Source organism: Podarcis erhardii, assembly GCF_964252035.2.
Source record: "Podarcis erhardii genome assembly, chromosome: 10".
NCBI classification, from domain to species: domain Eukaryota; kingdom Metazoa; phylum Chordata; class Lepidosauria; order Squamata; family Lacertidae; genus Podarcis; species Podarcis erhardii.
Genome location: NC_138500.1, coordinates 16,977,111 through 16,992,822, shown reverse-complemented (window position 1 = coordinate 16,992,822; position 15,712 = coordinate 16,977,111). Strand labels below are relative to the sequence as shown.

At 43.0% G+C, this 15,712-nt stretch overlaps 1 protein-coding gene across 1 annotated transcript; it reads left to right on the top strand.

Annotated features, from left to right (window-relative positions):
• Window positions 1-9,569: 9,569 nt before the first annotated feature.
• LOC309351743 (perilipin-3-like) lies at window positions 9,570-14,731 on the top strand. The gene is made up of 7 exons (XM_081879561.1): window positions 9,570-9,707; window positions 10,345-10,540; window positions 11,334-11,416; window positions 11,656-11,854; window positions 12,606-12,793; window positions 13,802-13,864; window positions 14,088-14,731. Exons 1-7 carry the CDS (start codon window positions 9,609-9,611, stop codon window positions 14,484-14,486), a joined length of 1,227 nt encoding a protein of 408 aa, XP_081735687.1. The 5' UTR covers window positions 9,570-9,608; the 3' UTR covers window positions 14,487-14,731.
• The last annotated feature ends 981 nt before the right edge of the window (window positions 14,732-15,712 follow it).

Sequence of the window (15,712 nt, the reverse complement as noted above, 5' to 3'; positions counted from 1 at the left end):
CTCTCTCATGACTTTTAGCATCTGAAAGACTAGCTGTATTTCTATATAGATATAGATATATAGATATCTCAATCCCACACACAAAGTGAAAAAACACTTAATTTTAAATATTACAGTCACATCTTTACCTTATTTAGAAAATGTATTCATTTTCCTATTGAGCTATGCAATTCGTAAATTCAAGTTTGTGGCATCCTTTGTTCCATGGTACAAAATCATATTCTCTAGCCCTTAAAATTCTCAACTGATGTCTGTATCAGAAGGATTTTACAGTGTTCTTGCACTTCATGGTTCATTCCGTAGCCCACATTAAGCTGTGAGTCATCTACTTAGTTTTCTGATTGGGGGGAGAAAAGCAGGAGGAATAAATACATAACCTTGCAGCAGCAGCAGCAGCTTCAAGACGGAAACGCTCAGAATTTTGTTCTCCAGGGGAGCAAAAAGAATAAAAGCAATCAGGTGTAATGGCAAATGGGAAGCAGAAAAATATTTCTTCCTTTTTATTCCTAACTCTTATGCAATTGTGGGTGGCAGAATAACATTGAATTGCAAGCAATTCCTCTAAATAGACTTGGTAGAATTCAGTTCCCCCTTTAGGATTACTACGGTGTAATTTGGAGGGTGAAATTGAAGTTGTTCCTAGCCACCCATCAGCTTCTCTGCTTCCGGCTATCCATTTTATTAATACAGTTTCCCCCAGCTCACCCTGCATGCAAGGATTTATTTGCTCATGTTGGGAATTATATATCACATCCTGTATTATGACTCCAACAAGCCTGCGGTTTTTGGGTTCATGTATGTGCCTCAGAGATACTGACCTTTGCAAAAAGTGTAGTGATAAAAGTCTAGCTGCAGCATAAATTCTGCAACAGTATGCTGGGGAACAGTCATGATTAGGGGGCATTTCACATATTTTGTTGCAAATAGGGTTTGGCCAATGCGTATCCATTGCGGAGGGAGCTGCAGCCTGATCCTGGCTTCCCAGCGAGCGTCTTTGCATCATGCACAAATTTGCAAATATTTGCTTCTCATATTCACAGTTTACATGCTTCTTAGGTGACTGCTTCAGAAACGTTAACATATGAGGGTGGAGGGTGGCTCAGTCGGTAGAGCGTTAGACTCTTAATTCAAGGTCGTGGGTTTGAGCTCCATGGAGGGCACAAGATTCCTGCATTGCAGAGAGTTGGACTAGACAATCCTCATGGTCCCATTCCAACTCTACAATTCTAGAAGTTCTCAAGCCGCGTAATGCATACAAACCCAAGAATGCATGTATCCGGCTAAGGTGTGCATAAAAATGTGACTTAGTGAAAGATGCATTATATAAAAGGGAAAGATGCACTGGAAAAGTTTATACAGTGGTACCTCGGCTTAAGTACTTAATTTATTCTGGAGGTCCGTTCTTAACCTGAAACTGTTCTTAACCTGAAGCACCACTTTAGCTAATGGGGCTTCCTGCCGCCGCCGTGCCGCTGCCGTGAGATTTCTGTTCTCATCCTGAAGCAAAGTTCTTAACCTGAGGTAATATTTCTGGGTTAGCGGAGTCTGTAACCTGAAGCGTATGCAACCTGAGGTACCACTGTACAATGTGTATAATAGGAGGAAGTCACACAAACATGCGTGTAAATTTTCATGAGGATGTAAAAATACATAAATAAAACAATGCAAACTGTTGTGCAGAGCCAGTGTGGTGCAGTGGTTAGAGTGTCAGACTAGGACCTGGGAGATCAGGGTTCAAATCTCCACTTGGCCATGAATTTCTTGGGCTGGTTAGGCCTCTTAGCCTGACCTACCTCACAGGGTTTTGGTGGGAATTAAATGAGGAGAGGGAGAACCATGTGGACCACCTTGAGCTCCTTGGAAAAAAGGTGGAATATAAATGCAATAAATAAATAAATGTGGAGAACCATACTGAAGACTTGGGGTGGTGGTGGTGGTGGGGAGAGAAAGAATAGTACTGAAATTGATAGATTTACCCACCTCTACCTAGGAGTTGCACACCCCATTCTGAAAGGAAACTTTATGAGGATTACGACGAGTGAAGGAAGAATGAAGTGTGCCTACAACTGTAAATTTTTTTAAAGTTTGCCAGCTCTCAGAAATTTGGGAGTTCTCATGCATTTTCTTCCAGAATCGCTAACTGTCCAGAACTCATTTCCCAGGATTCTTTGGGGGAAGCCATGACAATTCAGCTGACAGATAATAAATCCAGTGTCAGTTTGTAGTTAGGATCTGCTGTGAAGGATGCCCAACCTCCCTACAATATGTCTCCATGGTAACCTTTGCTCAGAAAGCACTGGAGATGTTTAGTGTCATGCCAAAAAGGTCAGCATCTTGCAAACAGAAATAAATTAAGGGAAATTGCTGTGACTCAGAGGCAGAAAGTCTACTTCAGGAGGGCTGGGTGTCTAAAGCTATGAAGCACCTTCTTTCATTTCATTACCTCTTGAAGTAGAAAAGTGAATATATAAAGATAGGGGATGTCGGGTCCTACATTTCGCTACATCTCTTTGAACATAGCTACATGTAACAAGCATGTTTATTTGTTTTCTTATTTCAGGAATCATATCCTGAAACTCTCAGAGTGTTTATTTTATTCATGAATTTATTGAATTCATATACTGCCCTGTATCCACAGGTCTCAGGGCAACTCACAGACTAAAGGGTAGCTTATAGTTAAAAATAAGATAAAACAAACAATTTCAGAGAGAGAGAGAGAGAGAGAGAGAGAAAGAGAAAGAAAGAAAGAAAGAAAGAAAGAAAGAAAGAAAGAAAGAAAGAAACTTTGATAATTGAAACAGCAGAGAGCAGCACAACGATCAGGAACTTTTAATGCAGATGGAAACCAACAATTTAAAGCCTGGGTAAATCAGTACTGTACAAGGTAAATCTCTCTAAGAAGGAAATACTAAAGGCATAGCACCACAACTGCTGAGATTCTTTCTCAAGTAGTTCCCCACATTCAGCCACCACCCATTTGCAGTTCATAACGATGATGATGATGATGATGATCATAATGATGATGTACCCATTATCTTTTCCCTAGTTTGCAGGGTGGTCCACAGAGACAATTTTCGGCAGAAAAATGGCGGGGGGGGGGGCTTAAGAAGTCTCTCTCCTCCCTCCTTCCTGAAAACCACCTTCTCTTCCCACTTCTCACTACAGTGGAACCTCGTGTTACGTACCATCCTCCTTGCGAACGCTGCGAGTTACGAGCTCTGCTAACCTGGAAGTAGATGCCCCTTGTTGTGAACTTTGCCCCAGGATGTGAGTGGAAGTTGTGCGCTGGCAGCAGCGAGGGGCGCCATTAGTGAAAGCGTGCCTCATGTTATGAGCGGTTTTGGGTTACAAACGGACCTCCGGAATGGATTAAGTTCGTAACCAGAAGTACCACTGTACAATCTTCATGTCTGTGTGGCACTAAGAAGAAAAAGTGACAGAATAAGAATTATGGCATAAATAAACACAAATGCGGACAGTTTATCTCAGTACTGTGGTACCTTGGGTTAAGTGCTTAATTCATTCTGGAGGTCCGTACTTAACCTGAAACTGTTCTTAACCTGAAGCATCACTTTAGCTAATGGGGCCTCCTGCTGCCGCAGCGCCACCAGAGCACAATTTCTGTTCTCATCCTGAAGCAAAGTTCTTAACCTGAGGTACTATTTCTGGGTTAGCGGAGTCTGTAACCTGAAGCGTATTTAACCTGAAGCATATGCAACCCGAGGTACCACTGTATTGTCTATTCCAGAAGGTGGCTCTCCAGGGTGTCTCCAGAGGCATATTTAGGGCTGCATGACCAGTTCTGCTGCACTGGGTGCTGAGCCTAGTGGGTGTTGCAGGGTGCTGCAACTATGACATAGAGAATTGAGCAGAACAGAAGGTGAGAGTCGGGGATGGGCGAATTTTGGGCTTGCACAGGGTGCTGCTGAAATCTGAAGGACCAATGTCTGCCCCTAGTGTCTCCCACCCACCATCTCATCTTTATAAGCAGGATGAAACCCAAGACTCTCTTCCCCCCCAAAATGTGCTCCAGCATTGCGCCACGATGCCTGCCCACTCCCTCCTAGGCTTTCGCATGGAACAATGCAAATGCCAAGCCTCTTTCATGGATTCTTTTCTCTCCCAGCTTCATTTCCTATGAACTTTAGAATTGTTCAGACCAGATCTTAAGAGAAGATTGTGTCACCGTGCTTCATACTTTGGAAGCTTTCTGCTTGCACTTAACCAAATCAAAGCCATGGGAAATCATTTCCCTTTGCAAAGCAGCCGAGTATCTTGACATTTATCGAAAAGCTGCTTAGGAGGATTCTGGAACTCCATTTTTGTTAAAAGCCGTTATATAAATGTTCCGCATTTTACCATCTGGGCAGGGTGTCTTCAAAAGGCAGGTACACACTGGGCTTATTTTCTCTGTATTAGCAGACTCTACACACACATAAAATAGCAAGAAGAAAGGAGAGGTTTGTGGTGGCTTTAGCTGGTTTCAGACGCTCTTGAAAATCTAGTTTTCCAACTTTCGTATGAGCCCTGCAGCTTTTAGCAGAAGTGATGCAACGGGCAATTTCATTCAATGGAAAGATAATGATTAGAAAAGCCTGAAACATATGAATAGGCAGAGCCTGGAAAGCTCATTTTGAAAAACAACTAGTTCAAGAGGTCCAAAAAGGAACCACCTCCTGTTTGTATCTTTACAAAACAGACTAGTTTGGTTCACATTCAGATCACAGTTCAACTCAAGTCATCGGTGGCGGCAGAGGAGGGGCAAGAGAGCAAGCCCCCTCCTAAACAAGCATCTCACCCCCACTTGCCCACCCCATTTCTGAACTCTTGTCATTAGCATATACAGTTATTTTTCTTTCTTGCCCACCTAGAAATATACTTTGCCCCGTCTGTGCGCTCCTATAATTTGTTTTTTTTCTGGTGTTGCCACTGGCTCAAATTCATCAAACAATCTTCAGCATCCCCCTGCCGCAGCATTTAGACTATTACAAGATGCTGCACTGAACTATAAAACAGTCTTAAGCAGACTAAGGAAACCGTAAATGGCATATGCAGTCGAATGTGAATTGCTTATTTCCCCCAGCAGTTATGATCTTCAAGTTTCAAAGTCAAAGTGTCCAAGAAGTATTTTTTAAAAAATAATAATAATGAGCTGGGATCGTTTGGTCAGTAAAGCATGAGATTCTTAATCCCAGGGTTGTGGGTTTGATCCCCCACATTGGGTAAAAAGATTCCTGCCTTGCAGGGAAATGGACTAAATGAGCCTCATAGTCCCTTCCAACTTTATAATTCTAGGAGCTAGAAATCCTTCAAAGTTCTATTTCAAAATGAACTTGATCCACGTTCAGTTCGCTTGGCAATTATGGGAACGACTTTTGAGGTTAGTTCAGAGATTGTTTTTCTGTTTTTCTGCATGCTTACACACAAAGGCACTAGCTGTGTCTACTCTCCTACACATCCGGTAAAGCTGAGCAGCAGCTGAAGTATGTTGGCCCTAATTACACCACAATTTGAACTGATTTGTGGTTTTTCTAAAATATATATATATATATTTTCAATGCAAAATTACAGCAAAAATTACAAACATTGAATCCAAAATAAAACAGTACAAACAAGAAAAAAAAAACATGAGAAAAAAGAACACCAAAAACAATCAAAAAACAAAAACACACATCTACAAATAAAACCATATCATCATTCTAATCTTGTCATTACATACATATACACATATTGACTTCCTTCCTTTGTTCTAAGACCTCAAAATTTTTACTCTTTCTAAGTTGCTGTGTCTAATGTAGATTACCTCTGTCTTTATACTTTCACACCATTTTTCTCTTTCTTTAACCCTGCAAAGCATCATTCATTACATACCGATAAATTTCAACTAATTTGATGCCCTTAATTAAACCTAACTAGCCCATTCCAAGTCCTTTGCATACAGTTGCCAACTTTTGCACTGGGCGCTGCAGCTGATCAACATCATCGTCAGCCTTGTTCTCAGGCATCACTTGTAAGAGTAACCAATTTGCAACAGTGCCTTCCATATTTTTGTGAGAATGGAAGAGACTACTCACTATGCAAATGAACATTAAACTTGCCTTCCCCAATGCAAAACAACAACAAAGGGGTGATTTCAGGAACTTTCCTTCATTTAGGAGCAACAAGCCATTTAGGCTTGCTATACAGAATTGACCAACACACCTAACCAGTGCTAACTGGATTGTGAAGGAAACCACATCCATTCACATCAGAAGGGAACTGCTGTTAGGGATTGGGGGAGAAATCTGAATTATGTTCACATTTAAAGGCAACTCTACCCAATAAATAAAAATAATACCTAACTGACAGTTTCCTAAATAATACACAAACTGAAATGCAACCATCCTTCAAAATTCACACTACTCCAAATTTTGCAATGCAGTTCTCCAGCTAAGGAATTTTTACCAACATGCACATACTGGGGCAAAATGAGAATATAAATGCATACATTAGTGGAAAGAACATACAAAAATGTGTTGCATTCGGGAAGACTGCCTGGTGTTATTAGGAGAATCTACCCAAGAATTTCCATGAGGTGTTTTTTTCCCATTAAAAAAAATCACAAAGTTTTTTGGAAATGTGAAAAACTAAAGTTAATAAAGGAAATATATTCCACCATCAGCTGTTGTTATAATCTAGGCATGCCTCTTAAAGAGATAGGCCACACATGGTGCAGAGTAGGTCCTTTGTCTCTTTGCAAAGGAGACAGAAACAGCAACAAAACTTACACAGCTGCATTAATTTGAGATGATCTCAACCATGGAATGTTACAGAGAGAAGCAAGGGGGTAAACTCAAAGTAAACTGGCAATTCAGTAAAGGCACTCAGCACTCAGCACCCTACCCTCAGATATATTAACCCCTTGCAGACTTTCCTATCTGAATACAGTGGATTTTAATTAAAGGGTTTTGCCTATTCCAACAATGCATACTTCAATATCACCATAAGAAGAGTCCTGCTGGATTGGGCCAAAGTCCCATCATGCTTCAGTATCCTGTTCTCACAGTGGTGAACCACTGGGTTCGTGTCTCCGCTCCTCCACATGCAGCTGCTGGGTGACCTTGGACTAGTCAAACTTCTCTGAAGTCTCTCAGCCTCATTTACCTCACACAGTGTTTGTTGTGGGGGAGGAGATTGTTAGCCGCTTTGAGACTCCTTAGGGTAGTGATAAAGTGGGATATCAAATCCAAACTACTACTACTACTACTACTACTTCTCCTCCTCTTCCTCCCCTTCTTCTTCTTCTTCTTCTTCTTCTTCTTCTTCTTCTTCTTCTTCTTCTTCTTCTTTCATATAACCACTGTGGTCGGTAGCCACAGATGACTTTGGCTATCCTTAGGGTGGAAGGCTACATCACCTTATTTCTTCATATAATACTGCCATTAAAGACCAGACTATATTTCCTCTTTGTTAATTGGCTCCTGTAGCAACAAATTATATGTTAGGTAAATTTTGTTCCTGTGAATTTACATTCAGGTTTGCTGTTGTTGTTGTAAATAGATTGCCAGAGTAGCCGCCACCCCAGTACTGTTCAGGATCCTGATGTGTGTGTTGGGATCCAGATCAGGTCCCTGGCACTTGGAATTTGCATTGGATTGGGGCCATAGCAGGAGCCAAATGGTTAAAGACCACACCCACCCCACCTTAGGGGCCTGATCTAAATCCAGACTCCTTGGGTGGAATTTAATGTATGTTCTTGTCTGAAGAAGCATTTCAGCTTGCAAAATGGAATGATCCCCCCTCCCTTCCACGCTGTTCAAAGGGATCCCCTGACTATCCCCAAAACCAATTTTGAGATCCATGGAGTGTGTGTGTGTGTGTGTGTGGGTGGGTGGGTGGGTGGGTGATGTAAAAGTTGAGGAAGCCCCATTGCACAAGTAGAAGTCTTTGTGCAGGCCTTCTGCTGATGGATCTCATTAGGTGAATCCTGCCCCCAGTGTTGGAAATTTGGATGGAAAAATAACACAATTATACTGAGAATTGCAACTATGCAATTTGGCCCTGCCATCAGCCACATGCAGAACGTTTTGCAGGTGTTCCCAAGCTATTAAGCAATTAAAGAAGTTGCTCTCTTTTCATGCCATCCCAAACCATCTGCAAGAGATGGCAGTTGCCTCACCCTGTCTAATGATAGGCAGGCCCTGTTAAATACGCAACGGTAGGCCAGGCTATGTCGTCAGTTGACTACCTTAAGAGTAACCACTGCTAAGCCATTAGAGGCTGAAAGTTCTGCAGGTGTTTCTATTAGAGACCGTTAAGTGTTTACAGGGTTAGGTCCTAATTAAGAGACCAGTCATCTTCACTTAGCTCAATACCTTATTCCTGAGTTTGCTGCACATCAGTGAACTATTTATTAAAACTTGAGCAAAAAGTGGCTTCTTCAAGAAAAATCCATATTCCAGATCATTTGCTATTGGAGACCTAGGCCACTGATTGAAATACCTGGAGAGGTTGACCTCTCTGCAAAGGGCCCTCCCATATTCCTGCCGACACCCTCTTATTCTTCAGGAGATAACATGCTCCATTCTCTTTGGTTCCTTGAACTGTCAATGTGATGGCTTCCTTCCCCACCTGATATATAAATCAGCTGAAGAGGGTTGTGGGAGCTATTATAGAAGTGCTTGGCCCTTTACTTAGAGAACATCTTTGGACTTTAGCTGCAAACAAATATGTAAGTTTTGGTTATGTTTTTCTGATTTGCCTGTTGTGTTGCTGACAAAGGTGTGGATATGTATCTGTCCTACTTATGATGCTGTCTACTGTGAAGTGAGCTGAGAAAGGCTTTGGAGTTCTTAAGACTGGGGTAGCTTGTCTATCTCCCTTTTTGAATGCTTATAGGTTTCTTTCTATTGGCTACTTCATAAATTTCAGGTTCTCATGTTCTTTCTGCCTTATTTCTGGAAGGCCTGTAATTTGGGGGCTTGTTCACCCCGCTTTCTCCTCTTGGGGTAAGTATCTGCAAATGCTTCCAATATCTCTTCTCTGTTCCTTTTTATCGTGGAGTGAAGTAATGGCTAATGCAGAACTGTGCTGTGCCTTTTTAAGAAGACCTTTTAAAAATATGTATTATCCACCCCCAACCCCCCCTCTCATTGACTAACAATAAAGCAAGACTGCATCTCTAAGCTGGGGGAGAGCTGCACCTGTTGAAATGCTACCTGCTGGGTTGCTGTTCAAAGCTTTTCCTATTGGGAGTGAAAGTGGGCAAAATATTAATGAGGAAAGGGAGAGGACCAAAGGTGTACATCTATTTAGATTCAGCCACTGACTGGGAGAAGGTGGGATGTATTTGGGGGGTTTGAGATGTGGGGTTGGAATAGCTACAAACTTTCATGAAAGATAGTGGTGCAAAGTAATAATGTTGCTGCCAGTAGGTGGTGCCAATGGGGCCTCGTCTTCAGGCCTTGCATCATTATTAAACTCAAGAAGACGCTGTTGGACGTCTTGCTTGGCTTTTGGGACTCTGAGGCACTTCTCTGTCTGGATGCCAAGCCAAGCTAGAACAAAGGGAATAAACTGCCTTTCTCCTGGCTTGTGTTAGGAAGTCTTTTTGTGTGAAACGGGCACAAATGGAGTTATATTTCTGGTCTTCCAGGTCAGACCACACAATGACTTCTAAAAGTCAAGAAAGCATTCCAGTTCCTGAGACTAAAGAAGTAGTACAGCAGGTATGTTTCTCCTATCAGGTCTTACTATCCATTACATGCACACAACACTCTCTTTCTCTGCCTTGAACTTCTGGTTAGCAGGCAGGGTATAAACCTCCAAAATAAAATTTCTTGTTGGCATTTGGTGCTCCGGGGCTCTGGTGTCCTGGTGCTCTGGCCCAGCTCCCCTCCACCCCTGGACTCTTTAGCCAGAAAGCTCCAGCCTGAATCCCTCGCATTTCCAACCATCCTATACAAAGCAATTAGCTGACAAAATATGTCTGCCTGGTACCCCAGAAAGCTTACTGCTAGGACATTGGTTTGGACAGACTACTGTCCCAACTCTCTATAAGCAACTGAAGAAGTTTGTGTCCTGGAGTACAAAACACGTGCTCTCATATTGAGCTACGGCAGCGTCGAATATCTTAACAATTGAAAAAAATAGGCAAGGTAACTTGAAACTTGGTGCATGAATTAATCCTAACGTAGAACTGTTAGATTTTTAAAGTTTGGAATTTAGATTTTTAAAGTTTGGATTTTTAAAGTTTGGAATTTACTATGATGTGTCTAGTTAGGTACAGGCCATTGGTAGAATGAATGTCTAGAATATTACAGGCCACTGAGATACTTTACTGATGTTCTCTTACCACACCTCTAGGATGTCCTCAAGAGAGCTACCAGTCTGCCTCTGGTAAGCTCCACCTATGATTTGGCTGCCTCTGCTTATGCCTCAACCAAAGAGAACCATCCCTATGTGAAAGTTGTTCTGGATTTGGCTGAGAAAGGTGTGAAGCATGTCTCTGATATTGCTGTGAGCGGTGCCCAGCCTCTTCTCAGTAAGCTTGAACCACAGGGTGAGTAGGCTGCATTGGAAATGTTCTGATCTTTTTCTTTTTAAATACCTTATTCCACCATATGTACCAAATTAAACACAAATGAAAACAAGTGTAAAAAAGCATAAAAATATCAGAGATGACAAAGGGACCCTTTTATCCTTTCTTTGTCAAGAAAATTGGAGGCACCTATTACTAGCAACAGTAAAATGTCTATTTTTCCCACACTGGCAGTGCCAAAGAGCCCTTGAGGTTAGTTGTGTTGGTATAAATGATAAATGTCCCACCACACAGTATAATGTTCTGGATCTTCTAAGCGCCTGGAAATTTGTATATTGTGGGTTATCTTTCCTGTGATTGCAAAGTTCCATACATTTATATACCACAGAGAAATCTGCAGTGCCTACAAATTCTTCCATTTTTGTGCGCCATGCATAGCCTAGCTGCTGCCAGGAGCCATAGTACAAATTCTTTAGATTGCAATCTTTGAAGATGACCATCCCATACATATTTCAAAGTGAATGCTGTGGGGTCATCTGCACAGAAGTCTTTACAATAGTAGATACTGCCTTGACACACATTAGACCTGAAACTTTTTACCAGTAGGCGTTCCCACCATGAATGGGGAAAAAGCCATTGCTCATATCTCACATCTCTACCAGCAAAGTGTGTCACATGTGATGCCACCTATGTGGAATACTCTGTTCTCAATGTCCTCATGAGTATGTGGTGCTAGATCAAACAATGACAAGTGTGTAGGCTACAATAAGCTCCTCACATGTGTGCACCACAACTAAAGGAATCCTCTCTGTAGTTACAGCAGCAAGCCACTATGCCTCCAAGGGCTTGGACAAGCTAGAGGAGAAGCTCCCCATCCTTCATCAGACAGCTGACCAGGTAGATTGCAACCTGCACACTATCTTTTCTTATGTCCCAAGCATTTATTTAATTCTGCTGTTGGAATATTGCTCTTCATGCTTTCCTGAACTTTGGGGAACAAATTCACAGCAACTTGGATAAGAGGTTGCTTGCCTAGTCACAACAATTCTGGTGGGTGGAGAGTGGTCACGGCAGTAAAATGTAATGCGTGGTAGGGGGTGATGAATAAAGCTGCTTGTTTGATGATCTGGCTTTAGGTTCTTTCTGATACGCAAGAACTGGTGTCATCGAAAGTAGCCGATGCAAAAGAAGCAGTAGCCAAGGCTGTGCAGGATGGCAAAGAGATGGTGGTAGAAACGAGAATGGGCAAGATGGCCCTCAGTGGAGCAGAAGCAGTGCTGGAGAAGTCTGAAGAGCTGCTGGATCACTACCTTCCAATGACTGAAGAAGAACTGGGTAAGCAAAGAATAGCAACCTGATCTATTGTGATCCATGTTATCAGGGCTGTCTTAAGCATATGCGGCATCAGGGTGCAAAGATCCACCCGCCCCCCCCGGTTGCCCAGTCCCAGGCGCACAGGAGGGCGGAGTCGGCTGGCTGCCTCAGCGTCTCGCTGGCTTGGTTGCCCCCGAACTCGCGGTGCAGAGCTGCCCGCAGGAAAGCCGCCAGCTGGAGTGCTCCAACCACTGGACTGGCTCTTCCCCGAACTCAACTCTCAGGCCTCAGACTCTCGACTTGGCGCCCCTGAGAGCCCGGTGCCTGGGTGCCCCACACCCCTAGCACCTATGGGTAAGACGGCCCTGCATGCTATGCTCACAGCTTCTTTGGTGTCTACTTTATCCTTAAGATCAGGAGCCTACTGGGAAACAAACATTTGTTTGAACTGCGTGACAACCATGTTTATTTGGATAGTCTCCAGGACTCTACTCCAGGTGTGAGCACCTTCTGAAACTTAAGCAGGTAGCGACTAGACATGAGAGGCTGGCCTGAGAGTGGTGCCTGATTTTTGTTGCATTCATCCTAGATGGGTGCAACATCTTTCAAAGGCCTTGCTTTGAGTAAAAAACTACTTCATCCTTCATGAATCTTCCTTCTGATTATGGGATTTCGAAAGGTGGTATGCTGTGATCTTTCCTGGTGTGTGCTTTTGAAGTTAGCTAGGGTAGAAACCTTTTAAAAAGTAACAATATTTAAATGTGCTCTTTAGCAAAAGTTGCAGAAACTACACCAGAAGGAGTGGGCACACCCCTTGAGACTCGGGGGTACTTTGTGCGTCTTGGTTCTCTGTCAACCAAGATCCAACGTCGTGCTTATCAGCATGCTGTAGCCAGGATGAAAGCTGCCAGAGAGAACATCAGAGAGACTTTCATTCAGCTACGTCAAGCCATTGGGCAGGTAAGGTCTTCACTTCTATGGTGTGTACTCTTTGTTAACCACAGGAAAAAGATGTCTGCTTCCCTTTTAAGCTACTGTAAATATCTGTGTTCCTTGTTAAGCAGTTATGACTGGCAACTGAAAAAACTTCATGGCATGGGAATCTAAGCATTTGGTCTCCATAGGCTGTTTCTAGAGGGTGGCATGGGGTAGGGCGGGGGGCTTAGGATCATGACACAAATTTGCATATGGAGATTTGTGCCATGGACACCTCAGGCAGTCAACACTGTAACTGAAAAGGCTCCTGCCAAAACACTCTGAATAAACGTTATACATAGAATGTGCCCCAGTATCTTCTGGAAATTTTCAGGGTTTTCTGGGCAGACAAATTTAGTAGTCTTTGCTCATTGGGAAAACTGGAAAACCTTGAGATGGAGCATGATTTGCATAATTTCAAGATGTTGAACTGTTGAGGATATAGCAATGGCTGGTGGCAATTGATCCTCAAGTCACAGGATGCTGTGTTTTGATCTCTGGACCGCAATGAAGCTCCACACAGCAGCAAGATGTGAAACTGCAGTGTAGCAAATACCCAGCTTTAAGAGCGAGATGACCCTGATTCATAAGAAGTGTGTAAAAGTGTCACATTTAGACAAAGCAAATGGCTAGCACTAGTTAAATATTGATGGTTGCTTTTGAGCACCAGTGGAAAACTAGGAGTGTAATTGTACGGTTGTGTAAAATCAGGTATCTTTGTGTGAGGATGAACAATGCTGATACCAACATGGCAAGCTATGAGAGGGGGAAATCTTATTTGTACAAGAAGCTCAACATCTGCATGTGCTTGCTTATGAAAATTTGTATCTAATTGAACGAGATCGTGCCCATCTCTCTCAATGCACTGGGGCCTTATAGGGGTCAGTAGTTATCTGACAGGTATGGTAACAAAATGTGTAGCAATTACAAGGTTTGTCTTGGCTTTAGTTTATTCCAAGCTGCTCTGTTGATTTTTGTTTGTTTCCTCTCTAGATAGAGGATACAAAGGAAAGTGTTCAGCAGAAACTCCAGGAAAGCCAGGAGAGGCTTCGTCAGGTATGGTTATACTACTGATTTAACGGTGATAGAATCAGAGTTGGGAAGGACCCCATGGATTATCTAGTCCTACCCCCTGCAGTGCAGGAATATGCACCCATACAAACCCGTGACCTTGGCATTATCAGCACCATGTTCTAACCGTTGGTGGCTTGACATGGCTTGACCCATGCATGTAGAACCCTGGTTGAGGGATCTGTTGACTTCTTCCTTCTAATTGCAGATAGAATCTCAGACCTTGGCCATGTCCCACCACATCACCCAGCAGTTGCAAGCAGCCTACAAGAACCTGATTGCCAGCATCCAGGGCCTGCCAGCTAACTTCCAGCAGAACATCCAGCTGGCCTACCGCAACATAGAAGAGCTTCAAACCTACTTCACCAGTGCTCACTCTTTCAAAGACCTCCCCAACAGCATTCTAAGCCAAAGCCAAGAGAAGGCCCTCAAAGCCCAGGAGTATGTGGACGACATCTTGGACTATGTCTTACACAATGCTCCAATGTCTTGGCTGGTGGGTCCATTCTCCCCTTCACCTCGGAAACCCGATGATGTGAAGCCCACGAAGCCTGACGATCGGAACAAGGGAGACCTGAAAGCGGCAGTGCCAAAGGAGAGTTTGTGACCTGTAGCTCATTCTAGAGGCTGGAATTCTGTGTCTTTGGGCACTTGATGGAGCTTGAAAGAGCACTTGAGCCTGCTGTTGAATTTGTTGGAAGAGCTGAAATGAATGTGACTAAGCTAACATGACAGAACTATGGCCCTGGAACTTTTGGTAGAATGGGAGACTTGATGATTATTGGAAAAATCAGTTGCTAACTCCCAGGGGCTTCAGACTCTACAAGTAAAACAAAAACAAAAAACCTGACTTGTATTTATTCATTGGCTGTGAATGAATGTATGCAGCTGATAGTCTCTGCAACCTGGCTTTGAAATATGATTGGAATAAATTGTTGCACTCGGTTACTTGTCTGTGTGAAGTCTTAAGCAGTAACTCGGCCTAAGCACGTTTCAGCTGATGGTGGAAGCACTCCATTATACTAGGGAAAAGCCTTTCCCAGAACAAACTAGCATAATTTATGTTGTTAAAAGGTTGCCTAGATGATGGGTTCACCATGCTGGGAAGCAGAATTGCAGCATGAATTGATGAGGGAAAGGGGCTGTAGTGTGGAACTCAAATTCTGCATGCAAAAGGTTCCATGTTTCCCCTGGCAAGGTCCTAGGTTCAGTCTTTGGCTTTGGTAATGTTCCTACCAGAAGATTGACCTTTGGACTGACCCAGCAGGGTTTTGACCACTCCAGCATCAGAAGCAGTCTTTCTGAATACCAGCTGTTGGGGTGCTATTCTGCTCCATCTTGCTTGTTGACTTTCCAGAGGCAGCTGACTGCTGAGGACAAAATGCTGGAGACCAACCTTTGGTCTCATCGAACAGAATGCCTGCCGCAAAACAAAGCACAATGACTTTACCATGGGGGGGTGGGCCTTCTTAAAATGACTAATGACCTAATTATAAAGTTGGAGGGAAAATTAAAAAACCCAACCAAAAAGCATCACCCCTATAGCTGTGCAAGGTTCTTAACCATGAAGAAACAGGGTGAGAATTGCAGAAGGAACTTGAGTGAAGGCCAGTCATGGTAGATGTACTGAGTTTGGCTAATGGAAAGTCTTAATCTGACCATCTAACATGAGCTCCAGTTGCTGCATCTTGGCCTCAGTAGTCTTTACCTAGCCTGCTTATGAGGCAAGACCATCAAGTTGGTGAGGCCTTTTCAAACTGAGGTTTACATCAATGACAAGATTTCATTAGGACCCTCCCTATGAAGAAGACAGAGATCCATTCTGAACTGAAT